This window comes from Lepisma saccharinum, chromosome 2 (genome assembly GCF_977018435.1).
Source record: "Lepisma saccharinum chromosome 2, izLepSacc3.1, whole genome shotgun sequence".
In the NCBI taxonomy this organism is placed as follows: Eukaryota; Metazoa; Arthropoda; class Insecta; order Zygentoma; family Lepismatidae; genus Lepisma; species Lepisma saccharinum.
The window spans coordinates 91,671,882-91,687,978 of NC_139230.1; the positions used below are offsets into that span (position 1 = coordinate 91,671,882).

A 16,097-nucleotide genomic window follows, 5' to 3' on the forward strand; every position below is an offset into this window, starting at 1 on the left:
TTGAGGCTAGCTGCTATCCTAGAGTAAAGCCGGGGTTTCATGACTCGCGTGGGTTGGAATGCCTTTTAGATTGGTGCAATGGAAAATGAAATGATCCTAACTCGAGTGTTACCCTGAACCGCGGATTTTCAAACTCGGGAGATTGTGCAATGTTGGTGCGAACGGTCATGAAAGAGACAACTCTAAGCACCGTTTCTGTTGAGACACTTATCATATCGGCGAACAAGGTTTACAATACCCATGTCAAAGAAATCTGCCGCGTGTGCATTTAGCTATGCAGTAACACTGGCCTTGAGCTCCTGGTCATTGTTGAAGCACTGTGCCCCTAGCAGTGGCGTCGCGTGCGGTTCACATACCAGTGTTCACAATAATTTTTTTGTACTCAATGGAGATTTATTCCTCTCCCTTGTAACTTCAACTTCAATTGAAAAAGTAAGAATAACCAGTTCAACTTATTATCAACAATTTCCCCCAAAAATCACGCTATATTTGAAGTAATACAAGATTTTTTTATTCAATTAACACCCTTTTAATTACGTAATTGACGATTAGTAATGGCTAGTACAAAGTAATGAGTATAAGAAGCAATCTCAGGTATGTACTACAACGCAAGACTACCATACTTCGCAATCTACTTTCCATTACACTGACCATATGTTAACCAACGACATTCATTCAGCATTCAGAGCACGTGCATCGTTAGCGGGACAGAAGGGAGGACGCATCCAGTCCAGAAAAAATCAATTTTTTGTATTAAGATACTTGGGTATTATACATTTAAAGCAAGGGTTCCCAAACTTCTTTGTTTCACGGCGCCCTTAGTGTTTCAAGATTTTTCCGCGGCGCCCAGAATGTAGCCCTCTCTAACACTTGCAACGCTCAGTTACTTGTAAGATTGCATGCCTTAAGTTAAAAATTAAACACGTATTTCAAATTCAGAAGCATGTCATATGCAAAAATGTTCTAAATAAGCACATATTTGAAACATTCATAGCAATAACTAAGAATTCAGTGAAAATATTGGAACCTTTCGCAGCGATCCTGGAAGTCAATCATGGTGCCCTAGGGTGCCGCTGCACACACTTTGGAAACCACTGATTTAAAGCGTATAGTAACATCTGTTCATCGTCGTCATTAACATGTTATCCGTCGTTGCCTTGTAAACTCACTCCTAAAAGATGACCGGCCGGCCGAAGCCTATAATTGAGCTCTATATATTACACAGAAAATAAAATTCTCAATGTGAGTCAAGTAATTGAACGCTACACAGCGACGCACAATGCACCTAATAACGATATCAAGAGAAATAATTAAAATTAAATTCTACATATGCTACTTTGTAGCGCAGACCGTCTCGAGTCCTCCTAGACGTGCCTTGTATGTGCTGCGCTCTGGTGCCGAATGCAAGAAGTATTGCCGCTTGCATCAGGGCTCGCGTTCGCACAGCGCAGTGAACATTTTCGGGGTATAGTGGCCAACAGCCCCTTAGCTGCCAGTTTGATGCAACACGCACAGCAATTGTGTTCAACGCAATCCGTGGAACACCATGGAAGTCAGTGTTACGAACTATCTAAAAAAAGTTATCAGACGTGAAAGACGTTGTGTCAGAGTAAATTGTGTGTATATACTCAAACATCAAAGAAGGATTTTTTTTGAATAAATATATATATATATATATATATATATATATATATGTGTGTGTGTGTGTGTGTGTGTGTGTGTGTGTGTGTGTGTGTGTGTGTGTGTGTGTGTGCATTTAATATGTACGTAATTTAAAACATATACATGAGTGTTCACGTGCTCATGCGAACATTATCAGGCGACGCGCCTGGCCCCTAGCCACTTCTTCATTTTGAAAGAGGTGATAATCACAATACGGAACACTTGTGGAAAGACGTATGACAGTTCGGTAATCGTGAAACGCCGATTGTAACGAATTTTGTCGTTCACCTTCATTTGTCACAATTGAAGGGCCTGAACTCCTTTCCTCGTCGTGGACGTTTGTTCGTCCATTCTTGAAAGCACGAAAGTCATCGGGAGATTTGTGCCGTATAGGGGGAGAACGTCATGAGTGACAGTGCTGTTCGGCAATGGTGTCGTGCTTTCAAGGATGGACATCCACGATGAGGCAAGGAGTGGACGCCCTTCAATTGTGACACATGAACTGGTCTCCAAGGTGAACGACAAAATTCGTGACAATCGGCGGTTCACGATTACCGAACTGTCAGACGTCTTTCCACAAGTGTCCCGTACGGTGATTATCACCTCTTTCCACAAATGAAGAATTGGCTAGGGGTACAGCGCTTCAACAATGACCAGGAGACCAAGGACAGTGTCACTGCATGGCTGAATGCACAGGCGGCAGATTTCTTTGACATGGGTATTGTAAACCTTGTTCACCGATATGATAAGTGTCTCAACAGAAACGGTGTATATGTAGAAAAATAGCTTAGAGTTGTCTCTTTCAGTTGTATATAATACAAACTCTCATAATGCCCTGGTGTTTCTTTTATACCCAAACGGAAGTTACTTTTCGAATGACCCTCGTACACTAAAAATAACTGAAAATAAAGATCTTAAATTCAAAGGTGATGGAGATATAAATATCAATCTCTGTTAATACATAAAAAATAGCTGGTGTTATTATCCATGCAATAAATCGACACATGTATTAGTTCTAAAAAGTTCGTAAACTCTGTGCTTTCTTCATACATTTTAAAATTAGATTTTTGCTTGTCCCTTTATTCCTTAGTGAGATTAGAAAAATACAAGTATGGGACGAAGAAAATAGTTCAGGTAATGAAATTATTTAATATGTTTTTGATTGATTGATTGATTTAGTTTATTTTACTTCGCGTTTTGTGTCTCTTGGCTAATTTGCGAAGATGGGGATGAGTGATGAAATGATGAAATTGACATTCACAAACAACCAAGCCCGAGCGGGATTCGAACCCGGGACCCTTGGCGTATTTAATGTGTTATACATAAATTGATTTTTGAAACAATGGGTAGGCCCAACAATAGATAAAATGCCTATCGTGATGTTTTCTTGCATAATTCAATGTGCCTTGTCTTTTTTTAGAATTATTTTATTTTATTGGTCTTTAAATACAGAAATCTATGAATTCATTACTGCTAACGTGTAATTTTTGGAACATTTTGAGCTATTTACAAACACTACCTTAGGTTTTAGGTGGTTAAATGCGAAATTTTATCAATTTAAAAATTATTGAAATAATTTTTTTAATGTATTTTTATCCATTGTAACTATGTTCTGTTTCATGCTATGTAGAAAACTTTAACACTTGAGAAACAAATCTCTGACAGTTATACGAAACGAGAAAATTACATATCAAATCTTGGTAGCGAAAGCATATGGTAGTAAAATGAAAGTAGAGGTGGATGGTCAACGTTATAATGACCATGAAAGAAACTGGTCAGAAGAGTGAAAGCTTAGTGGGAGTGGCTCTCAGTGTAGTGAAAGGAAGTCGGGTGTTTCTGCGGACAACGACCTTCAGGTTTCGTGATCAAGTCTTCGTGTAGTTCCTGCATAACCGGATGTATCTTCATCCAGACATTATGAAATGTTAAATAACTGAAATAAAAGACATTCCGATTACTGATTGGCCTAGTTAAAACCTGTAGTTTAGCATTATTGTATTAAATTCCCATACGTGCTTGCTTATAATTAATTATAATTAACAGTTTCCCCCAGGGCTCGGAATGAACCGGAGCGGACCGGAACATCCGCTGGAATATCTGGAACTTTCCCGTTCCGTCTAGTCAGAAATGGCAACTAGCCGTTCCGTTCCGTTTCGTTTTTTGTGCATTTTCCTTTTCAGCGTGATCTACGTAAAATGTTAATACTCTTTAAGAAGCTTCCTCTGTGGAGATTCGTTCTTGCCATATTTTTGTGCCTTGTGGCACTTGTTCTTACTCCTTTCTTCTTAATTACCATTATTTGTTGTGTCTTGTGGATTCCATCGTTCTGATAGAGATACCCTCCTCCACGATATCTTTACACAAATTTGGATTCTCTTTTTATGAACATAGATTCGTGGCTACGTAAGACTACGAAACTATTGCTGTATCTAGACAGCAAATGCAAACCACATAAAGATTCACGTCATTGCTGTAGGAGGGATTCAAAGTAGATGTAATTTTTCAGAACTTTAATATTATAGTGGTTTTTCGAAAGGGTAGTGGTGGAATTCACCCATCGATTTATCGCTTTTGTGGGTTGCCCTATTCGTGATCTTCGTTGACTCGTGGCCCTTGTGAACTCCAATAGGCAAAAGCATAACCTGCTTGCTAAATTTGAGACAAGCAGGGATCGCTAGCTAGAGTCGCAACCAGCACATCAAGTGCAGTATTTCCTCTTTTCTCGAATTTCCATTTTCAGTGCTTTTCTGTCGTCCATTCTTCTTTGGCCCGATTGACCCAAAAGTATTCATTTTTTAAAAAAAATTAATGTTTTTAAGACCAAGTTTCTGTGCACATGAACACTCACTTTTTTTAAAAAATCTCCGTTTGGGCGAGCTGACCACCATGAATGATTTCTGTTTAAATTTTAAAAAAGGAAGAAAATTTCAGAACACTCGTGTCGAATGTATTTTATTATATTTCACGATTACGTTAATATATTAATAATAAGTATTAATTTTAATACAGAGCGTTATTTCACTAGTCGTTAATCTAGTCGTTGTAATATTCAGAGACAAAAATACTATGTTAACCAAAGTTAAGCGTTCCCTTTCGTGAAAATTTCCAATTCGAGCCCTGGCCATAACATAACATAGTGATGTCTTCAATTACGCAATGCAAAAACATTTCTATCGTACGAGTGTTAAGACTAGTAATATAACTTCGTTACAATTTTCATTTATTCATTTAGTAGTTTGCTACGAATCATCGTTATACATTCTTTCTATCTTTCTCTTTCAGATATTTCGCTTGTCTACCATTTGGATAAATCGCGACGATGAGGATGAATATGAACTGATGAACAGTCACGAAGGAAGGTACTACAAGTCTAGAAATATCAGCCTATAGCAAAGTAAACTATTTGTTAATGAAAGACGAAGAGTAGCCTTATTTTTAGACAATAGGGATTATCCTTTTCTACGGTTTCTTTTCGAAACGGAACTGTAATACTCTCTGTTTTCAATCGTATAAATGACAAAACCTTTCCTGGAAGGCAAAAGGGGACCACTGTATACCTTCGATCGCGAAACCTCCAACCATAAACTAGATAAGAAACAACATGAGGAGCCTTATCCTCACCGCCTCTAAGTAAAAGTTATATTCTTCAAATATGCACGTAATTTTCCATCTGTACGAAAATGCATCTGTTTCCGCTATCTCTGGAGCAAGCAAACGAAAACAAGTCTCTGCGCAAGTAGCGACGCAAGACGGCTTTATCAAAGAACATGTGAGAGGGGGTGGGATTGCAGGAAAGGGGAACGACTGCAGTTACCAGCCTTCACAGCAGCGTCTACTGTTTCGCTCTGCCCACTTGATTCCCCTTTTTTCTGCCGCTATGCGCGGCCTTGCGTCAAAGCTGGGCCAGAGTATATATAGCCCGACCCTGTGGCCGAGTGGTTAGCACATCGCGGTGCGACGCCAAGGGTCCCGGGTTCGAATCCCGGTCGGGTATGGTTGTTTGTGAATGTCCATTTTCATCCATTTCATCATTTCATCACTCATCCCCATCTTCGCAAATTAGCCAAGAGGCACAAAACGCGAAGTAAAATAAACTAAATCAATCAATCAATCAATCAATCAATCAGAGTATATATAGGCCTGCAGGCTCCTAGTCGGTTAAACCTGATGGCAAGACCTGTAGGTAGACTAAGACGAATTGGTATGGCAATATTAAGATTAACCTGTTGGAAACAGGTAAGGATGACCAATAAAGCCCGCGATAGGACGACATGAACGACATGTGTTGCTGCAGCAATAAACCTTTGGATTTGGGGATGCCAGAGAGTAATTACTGATTACTACTATAATTGCAGACTTAGAAATGACTTCGATTACTAGTGATTCTTTAACCTTGTAAATTCATCTTTGTGATACTTAAAGTTTGCCAAAAAAATCTCTAGAATGAATCATACAAACGAACGTGCACTTCAAATTTTACGTTGCTTGTATGTTCACAAAATTGTTTTTCCAAGTGTCGAGTTGACATGTTTCATCAAGGGCCATTTTCCAATTAAATATTTAAATGTTCCCTTGAGATTCCACTTCTGAAAAATGAGATTATTATTGCTGCGGATAATATAAGTATGTTCTTTCGAAACTCAGTGAAGAAAAATGGCATAAATCCATTCTCTCACGGATATAAACATATTCTCCTGTTTCATATCTTCTTACAATATTTCATTTTTCTGCCCCCCCCCCCCAGTGATTTATACCCAATATTTACCAACCAAATTTGCAAACTGTCAATAGAATAAATAATATTGGTAAGCATTAAACTCTGACAGCGTGAGTGTGTGCATTAAAACGATAAAATCATTTTTTAATGAAATCAAGTGTTCGTGTACTCATTACTGTTGATTATTTATACATTGTAAAAAGAATAGGAAAGACTCTGTGCAAAATTATGGGCAAATTAGCAAATGTTATCTAGAAAACAAGAGCAGCGATACATTTACAACTGGCATTATTCTGATGTTTAATCATCCATTCCATAACTACCTCCTGAATATACTCATTGATGAATTTGTAGTTTACTAATTAAATTGTATGCATAAGCAGTTCAGAGCTGATATTGCCTTCCTGTCTAGACGGTTCTTTAACTATAACTATGTTTGGGTGTGTGTTCATATATTGTGGTGTATATGACCTGCCAAGACTCTGTCGAGTTCGTTTCCTGCCTAGGGACAACTCAGCAGTTAGCAAATGTGCCTGTCCTCCGACTTCCGCCGACAGGATATTGGTAAGGAATGTATAGAGAAAAAAGCAGTTTTTGTGATAGACAGTTTGGTGATAGACAAGGGAGAGAGGAATGGAGTTCAGTGAACACGTGTGTGTTGTGAGTGCGAGAAAGCAGTAGGCAGGAGACCATAGGCCACTGCACCAAGTATGTGTACTATCGTTAGAGGCATGCAAATTTCGTTTTTGACGAAAACACGAAATATAAAATAACATGCTAAAATGTTAATTTTTCCTGTTTCTGAAAGGTGTGTGAGGTGCATTTTCCTAGTCACGAAATAATGCGAAATGAACTGCAAAATGCGAGATATACTCTTAAACATGAAATTTATCGATTATATACCGACGCGACACTCTCTGAAGTTTGAAGTATCCTGTGAGTTATGCAATTCACGGAAAATTGATTAATTCTGCTGTAAATATTTGAGAAGCAAAAATGAACCCCCTTACACAGGAATAAACTTAATACTCTGGTAACTACATAAATGTGCTATTAGAAGGGATACGTTTATTTTGTGTAATAAGTGCAGTTTTTAAATCAAATTTAGGATTATATTCACAATTTTAAAACCAAAATGTCATTTTGATGTGATTATTCACCACTATAACAACGAAATTTTATTTCATTTACCGCTTTTGAACCCGAAATCGACTCTGTTTTTGTACCGAAATTTTGCTCTTTTATTTACCAAAAATATGTGCCTCTAACTATCGTATATGAATGAATGAATTGATTTATTTTACTTCAAGTTTGTGCCACTTTTGGCTAATTGCGAAGATGAAGATAGATGGTGATAAAATGAAATAGATGAAAGGGCAATCACTAACACACAAGGGGGCCTCCCCGATGGCGCAGTGGTAGCGTCGTAGCCTTGTAATCAAGGGGTCCCGGGTTCGATACCCGGAGGCACAAGTGGTTCAGATCCCACTTTAAACTGTAGGTCCAGTCCCTATTAGCCTTACTGTGCATAAAGTGGACTTAAAAACACCAAATCAAATCAACTAACACACAAGGACAGCACACAACACAAGTCCCATAGAGGATTATACTGGCGATGGATCCAGATGAGCCTCGTTAGTCTGCAAAATGCGGTCTAGGGTGCACTACGTGGAAGTGAGGCTGACATTTGGGTGTCTACAGAATGGGTCACAACTTACACCATATATATATATATATACACTGTTTGTGTGTGTGTGCGCGTGTTTGTATATCTCTCTCTTTAAGAAGCTATTCGATGTTGATGAATTATGATTAAATGAAATTGAAGGGAGACTAGCAAAGGAATACCCATGCCCAAGTTAGTACTCGAACCCTGAACTTTCGGTGATGAGATGGCGAATTGATCAATAAATAACTCCTATTGTGTTTTTATTCACTTATTCTTTTACTTTCCTTGAAAATTTGTTCTTTGAACTTATAAAATAGAGGATTTCAACGTTTAGGGGGTGGGTCATGTTTTTTAATGAGTAATTGCTTAATTTATTGATCTTATACGAGTACAAATAAAAGTGCAGCAGGCTGAAAGAAAAGCTTTAACTTTTAAAAGTGAAATTTGACTGTAATATGCAATATCACTCATGAGAAGGTGCCAACAAGCAATGATGTCGGATGATGCTAGGAAAAAAACTTCCGGAAAAACAGAATGTGAAATATTGAGACAAACATTAACTGTGCATTCTAACCTTGCTAGCTCCGTATGCAGACAACAATGGAACAGGTATATATTCGGATGTTGATGAAACGTTAACTATGGCTCCTTTCCTTCTCTTCTTCATCTGCGGCAAGATGATGCGAGTCATCATTGTTGTTGCACCAATATTCACGTTGATGATATTCCATATCTCATCATCCGTCAACTCTGCGACGAACTTGGGATATGGAACAAGAAATCCGACATTGTTTACTACAAAAGAAGAGAAGAGGTTTAGTTGTTATATCAGTGAAAATTTGTTAATCATAAAGAAAATAAAACAGAAGACAAAAGGGCAAGCAACAAAACACATGATACTTGTATATTAAAAAAATATTTTCTCAGAAAATGGTAAAAACACTTTTTATATCCCTATTTTTTTACGATGTAAATAGCTACAATATCATAATTCGAAGTACAGCTACTTGCCACTTGTTACCTGGAAGCATGAGTCATGCTATTCGTTATTAAAATACGGAGAAACAAATTAAAGCAGCAGTGGCTTTGATGCCGTGTACAGCAACGCAACTTGAGTCATTTCTTAGAAACTTCTCTATTGAAAATAAGACAATTGATAGATTTGCACGCAAATCTAGGGACTAGCACTAGACACACATAAGCACGCGGAGCAAAATCTGGAAAATAACAGCACCTTCAACATAGGGAAAATATGTTTTCTGTTCACCAACTTGAGAAGTGTTGGGCGATTTTGCTCAAATGCAATAGTAAAGCAGTAATCACATGTATCTAGCAGGTTTTAAAATTCAAATCAAAATCTATAAATTTATGGTAGTAGACTGGTCACAAAATTGGTGTATTTCCTTTATTGCCCCAGGCTCCCCATAAACCACGCACTATATTTCAAAGATTTCACAGCCGAATTGTATTATGTATTAACAATTCTTCGAGATTCTCATGTAAAACTTAATTAATCAAAATAGCCAACGGCGGAAAGCCACCACCAGAAAAAAATTACCACTACCATTAAATTTTATCTTCCAAGCTAAACTTTCGGTTTTATTAATGAAGAAAAGTTCCCTTGAAATTATGCAAGAGCTTCCTTAACTGGGCAATAATTTTCTGGGAACGGATCGAATGTCGCATAACCATCATTCACTTCAAAAGGATACCGGATCTCTGAAACGTTGCGAGATCTCTCATCCTCAACCACAAGTGATTTAGAATTTAACTTTCTCTTACAAGGTAACAAACGCATTCAAATAAGCTCAGCCCTAATGCAAATAGTAATGAGATTCATGAGACCTTTCTCCTTGGCGGCGACTTTCACTCATTCGAATCTTGTGTTAGCTACCAGTTATCAGGCAGGAAGAGATAAAAGTCTGAAACGTGTATTGTCACCCCATATGAAAACAAGTGAATTTTATTACGTGATCTCCTTATATCCAGAGGAACTTTTATTTAAAGCGTCTTTACCCAAAGGATAAATTTCGTGTAAAATAAATGTTAGTGCAAAATACAGGCTCGACCAAAATATAAACAGGGGCTTCGTGTAGCATCCCATAAATCTACCAACTGAGCTCAATTGAGCGGGTCGGGAGTAAAATTCGATAATCCATACAAGTATGAAACCGAGAAAAGCGCAGGTGAAAGTTCGTCGATTATATTTTGGATGTGAACCAGATGGTTCACATTTCCGACCGTCACCGGTTACTGAAGGAACTTCATTCATTATTGTACAGTAACTGGACACAATGCAGCAATTTAATCCAATGTTAACTCAATTTTAAACGGAGTGTGGGTTATCAAGTTTTACTCTAAAACAGCTTAATTTCAGAGCTAATTTTATAAATGTTATTGCAGGACGAACGCAAATGTAATACAAGAAAAGAGAAGACATTTATGAATAACTGCATAACTGCTTTGTTTATCTTTTTAAATGTGGCATCTCTATCGTTATTAGGCCTATCGTTTGATTATCTGATCATGAATATAATGAAAATAGAAACGCAATTTTGCATGCCTTACGGCATCGACGTCACGGATCACTGATTGTGAAGTGTTCTATATTAACCACTGAGTCTAGATCTCCGTATAGTTACACTTGATAGTTGTCCTTTTAATAGAAACGAACAAATAAGTCAAAAATATAAAACAGCGTATGCTAGGACTATGCAACGTTTTTAAATGATTGAACGCTGATGTTCAAAATATTGAGATTTAAGCCTTAACAGCAATATAGCGATATTATAATGGAAAAGCGAGTGCATATAGTATATTTAAAACTTACTTAAAATTCCTACTTCGAGGCTGTCCAATTCTTGTCGTAATTTCTCATACACTGGTCTTCCTACACTGAAGTCCGTTATGATGATCTTTGTTTTTACTTTGTATTCGGTTTCTGAAAATATAAGGAAACACATATCATATTTCTGTGATAGGATCTTTTGTCTTAAGCCAACTTTACGCTCAGAGAGGTTAATTAAGACTGAGTCCAGAGTTTAGAATGATACCCTTACCACTCTTTCTTGATTACAAGGCACCAGCGTAGTCATTACACGATCAGGCAAGCTCCATAATGTCCAATAAAGTCTAACAGATGCCCCTGACAACAAATTTGCGGCCCATACAAAATTAGGCATTTGATAGAAATTTTGGCTTTCCACATGCAAAATATTAGGTTAGAAGTTGCGATCGGTACTTTTTTATGTTGACCCACCGTCGTGAGAACAACACTTGAAAAGAAGTAGTCGTTCTCCGGTCTCGAAAGCCAGCAAACATGAGCGACGGAACTCGATGCGCTGATCACGTACCAACCAATGAAAAAACAGATCTGTCAGGCCCTGGACCTTAGAGGGCTATTGCGCCATGTTTCTTCTTTTGTTAGTTTTATGTATGATTTATTGTATGGTGTAAAATAGGTATGTCAAACTACATGTAATCATATATTATACAGGGTGTTTCATAAGTAATAGCGCAAACTGACACAGGTGAAAGTACACGATAATAGAAGCAAAAAAGTCTCAGTAAACATGGGTTCTGAAACGAGCCGTTTTCTAGATAATCGCGAATGTGTGATTACAAGCCGCCACTGACTTCAATGTTTGTAAATGTCGTCCTAGTTGGTAAAATGCTAATAATGTGTGCAAATGTGTGGTTACAAGCCGTCATTGATTGCATTTTGTAAACACCGAGTGCTTTACTCCTTGCGTGGTCCAAGGTTTGCTCTTGTTTACGAAACAGAACATTTCCGAGAGGTGGCGTTGTAATCAAACAGAAAATTTCCGAGAAGTGATACGGCTTGTACCTACACATTCGCACACATTATTAGCATTTTACCAACTAGGACGACGTTTACAAAAAATGAAGTCAGTGGCGGCTTGTAATCACACATTCGCGATTATCTCGAAAACGGCTCGTTTGCAGACCCATGTTTACTGAGGCTTTTTTGCTTCTATTATGGCGTACTTTCACCTGTGTCAGTTTGCGCTATTACTTTTGAGACACTCTGTATACTACTGTGCTACTTAACATAGCTTTAAATTATATATTGCTTTCTATGTATTACAAATATTTATTACTAACCACATACACATACAAATCTGTGCCAGTAGTAGTTTTTTAATACACATATCACATTATTATTGTTTCATATATATTTAACTAGTCTACGCAATAAGTATAAGTACAATAACTAAAAGAGATGAAACTGGTAGTGTGATCTACATGCAAAGTTTATAATAAAATATTCTTCTTTTTAATGAGGCAAACTTTCCGCTAAGACACGGAAAATTTTGAAAAGAGGGACACGTGGAAGTTTCGGATAGCCAGTGTCCCCCCTTAACAACGTTTCTTGGTTCTCTCCCAGTTCTGATCCTATTCAATTTAGATCCATTCCAGATTACTCTATTGGGACCCTGGGCTTAAAATAATTTTCAATAAAATGTCGATATCAGTTGGTAAGACTGTGTAAATACGTGCTGGGTGTTATTTAAACTAGGCATTAATAAACTTTAAGGGTAAAATATGACGCTTAAAACATTTCCACAAACAATGACTGGGGTGAGTGAAAAAGAGTCTGCAAAATCTATACAGTAAACGAAATTTATCAATGGGAAACCAAATAGTAGAGACATATTTCATAAACCATAGGATACATTTAAAAGCGTCTAGCTGACCTCCTTGACGTAGTGTTTAACACAGCGCGCTACGACGTCAGGGGTCCTGAGTTCGAATCCCGGTCTTGGCGTGGGTGCTCTTGCATTTATGACGTCACACATGTAGTATGTCACACATTCAGGCAGAGCACCATCTAGTAATGTATTCTCGGTACTCATTCTTTTACTTCAACCAAAAATCCTATCAAGTCCCCGGATTATAAATTACTTTAACAACATATTTTCTACAATAACCTATGATGCAACATTTTCTCACCTTTTTTAATAAACCATTCCGTCGGACACAAATGTATAGGCTTGGCATGTAACTATTTTATTCGTACATAGTACAGTCACGGACACTTCTGGGTTGTAATGATTCCATTGAAAGTTAATGGGTTTGTTACAACCCAGCAGTGTCTGTGACTGTACATACAAACTGCATGGGGCAATTACTATAGTTTAAGTAACCAAATAATAATTATGCAAAACAAACTTGCATATGTTGCAACATGTTAAAAATTTGATTTTTATAGATAGAATGTTCAGGCCATGATTCTATTGGGTATTACAAAATATGTTTACTTGCATTAAGTGTTATATATGTCATTGAATAATATTACTCACTTCTGATATTTATTTTCACATAATTAGTGTATTTTATGTAAGTATGATGGAGTATTAAGAACATGTTATTGGTGATAGGTTTATAGATATGAAGGCGTTTGATTTATTAATAAATAAGTGCAGTCTACACTTGTTCAGAGCAAAAACTCATTTACTTTGTGAGTAATCGTTATTGGCACATTTCATTCACAAGAATGTACGAAAACTTTTATGTAAGGCTATATTACATGTTTCGTAAACCTCATTCATCCTTAGTTTGTCGCCAGAACTTGAACTGCAAACCAAAACAAAAATGTTATTTTTTTCCTTTAAAGAAAATTTACTAATGGAAGCCAAGAAAAAAGGGGAAAGGGTATAAACACATAGTGTTATTTTTATGCAGAAAAATTCAGGAGGGTGTCTTGGTGGGCTCAAGTTTGAGATTTCCTACTTGACTGCATATTCCACCTCTCCCGCTGACAAGCAAAAAGCTCGTCGTCAAAAAAACTGAAAAAGACCACAAAATGCCCTCAAATTATATACTGCATTCACATCATCGATTTCGTGAAATACATAGGAAACTTTCTTAGCAGTCTAAGTAAAAAAATCAGAATTTATTTTGTTATTCAAGGCTGCCTTATTGATTCAGTCTTAATTCTACGTCGTCCCTCATTACTCTTACCTATTTCATGAGCCACTCTTTTAAGTTTCTCTTGATTACGGCTGATGAGTACAATATTGACCCCTCGCTTAGCCAGCTGCTCGGCATAAGCCTTTCCAATTCCATCTGTAGAACCGGTAACAACTGTAAAAAAATAAAATGAATCATGAATGTCGCAAACTTAATGTTAGTGTTTTTTCAACACCTAGTCGTGAGAATTGTTATTCTATTATTCTATGTGTACTATTTTTAAAACTGACCTTGGAAGGAAAGAAACTGGAATTCCCCTTGGGAGTATTTTATACATATGTACTATTTTTATGACTGTAGGAAGACGTCTTATTTTTGCAAAGAGAAGATAATTTGATTCAGTAAACTCTGTGCAATGAATTGTTGAGACCTCTGATGACATTTTAATGCATCCTAAGTTTCCATTTGAGATCTCAGAATGAAAAATGTTCTCCGAAAATACACTGTAGTTTAACAATTTCGACTATATTTTGATTATTTCAAATGTCATATTTATCCATTTAGATGCAATTGAATATTAATAATAAAATGAACGAGAATTATAGAATATTGTAACAGTACGAAAATGACTATACTAAGAAAGGAATGTAACCCCTATTTTAGCCTGATGGGTGTTGGAATCTTTATAAGTTTGGATTTATTAGTATAATGTAGAAGAAACTGATAAAAACTTTTTTACCTAGTAATTAATTGCTAATAAACAAAGAATCAACACACAAGAAAACCAATAAATAGTATCGATTTCTGAAGAGCGAAGGCTATTTCCAAGAAATACAATGATAGAGTGTTTGTTTCTGGTACGCGGTAAGTGAGAGAAGTTAAGACCCTCATGCATCTTGGCTAAATGCATACATACGCGTGGATGAAACAGGGTGGACAAATCTTGTACCGTACAATTTTAGTAAGCATATACACGAATTTTCATTGAAAATAAAAATTCACAGTTTTTCACCAACACGCTGTCTGGCCTCTCGCGTAAGGAATTACATACTACATGGCTTCATTATTACCATACTACATCATCACCTTTAACTGCCCATAAATCAAATTTCTTTTAAAACTCTAATTTCATTTCTGCAGCTACTCGAATGCATCAGAAACCAAAGCTCTGTCGCTGCATTGAACATGTATAGTCACCGGCAAAAGAAGTGGGACACCTAGATCCTGAAATGCTCACTTCCCTGCAAGACGTTATGTGTGTTGCCTACCCCTACGGCGATGAGGGGATCTTAATAGCAAATTTTCAATGGCAACTTCTACCACTGCTGTAGAGTTAGGCAACGCACATAAAGCATTTTTATTGCCGGTGCGTATTTGAGTAATTCTCTTCACAAATCTATGAGAACTACTCCTGGCAAATTGAGTGAAACTACAATTAAAGTAAATTTGATTTCTTCTGTGTTATTAACATGGCATAACGTTTTAAATGAGAGTCTCTGTGTATAAGAGAGAGTGAATTGCGTAATAGGTATGCAATGAAACCGTGTGATTTGGTCCGAGCTAAGACAGTCTGGAGTTAACTCTGCCATGTTAAACAAAGGTAATTATTAATAATAAATATACAGTTAACGTTTAAACATAGTATACATACAGACTAATATACATTATATTCACAAACACACACACACACACACACACACAATTATTTTTATGTAGGTCCTTGATTCGAATCATTATGAGAAATTCAGTTTCACAATGCAAATATATATTATTATTAATGGAAATAATGTAGGAAGGTGGGCAGTGGTGGCGCCAGACTTATGGTGAGGGAGAATCTCAGGATGGTTGGAAAATATGTAGATGGGCCGCTGGTGTAACATATTGAAACTTTTCCGAATAAAACTGTCTGTCATTACTTATGTTTTCAATCTTCAGTTGATAACTGTAGAATATTGTGAAATATAATTTAAGAGATACGATCATTCAAAAAATAACTGAACCTCTTCATTGTCCGGATTAAAAATATCTAAAAATAAAATATGTAAAATAAAACCAAATGTAAAAAAAATGCTTACATAAGGTGGATGATTTATTTACACTCTGTTTTAACAGAAT

At 36.8% G+C, this 16,097-nt stretch overlaps 1 protein-coding gene across 1 annotated transcript in view; it reads right to left on the minus strand.

The window, feature by feature from the left end:
- LOC145984469 (inactive hydroxysteroid dehydrogenase-like protein 1) overlaps nucleotides 1–16,097 on the minus strand; it is a 42,181-nt gene that overhangs the window by 17,399 nt on the left and 8,685 nt on the right. Inside the window, exons 2-4 of the mRNA XM_083118128.1 lie at nucleotides 14,034–14,156; nucleotides 10,879–10,989; nucleotides 8,623–8,843 (exon numbers count right to left, since the gene is read on the minus strand). Of these exons, the coding sequence (XP_082974254.1) occupies nucleotides 8,623–8,843; nucleotides 10,879–10,989; nucleotides 14,034–14,156 (455 nt within the window). The remainder of the gene's footprint in view (nucleotides 1–8,622; nucleotides 8,844–10,878; nucleotides 10,990–14,033; nucleotides 14,157–16,097) is intronic.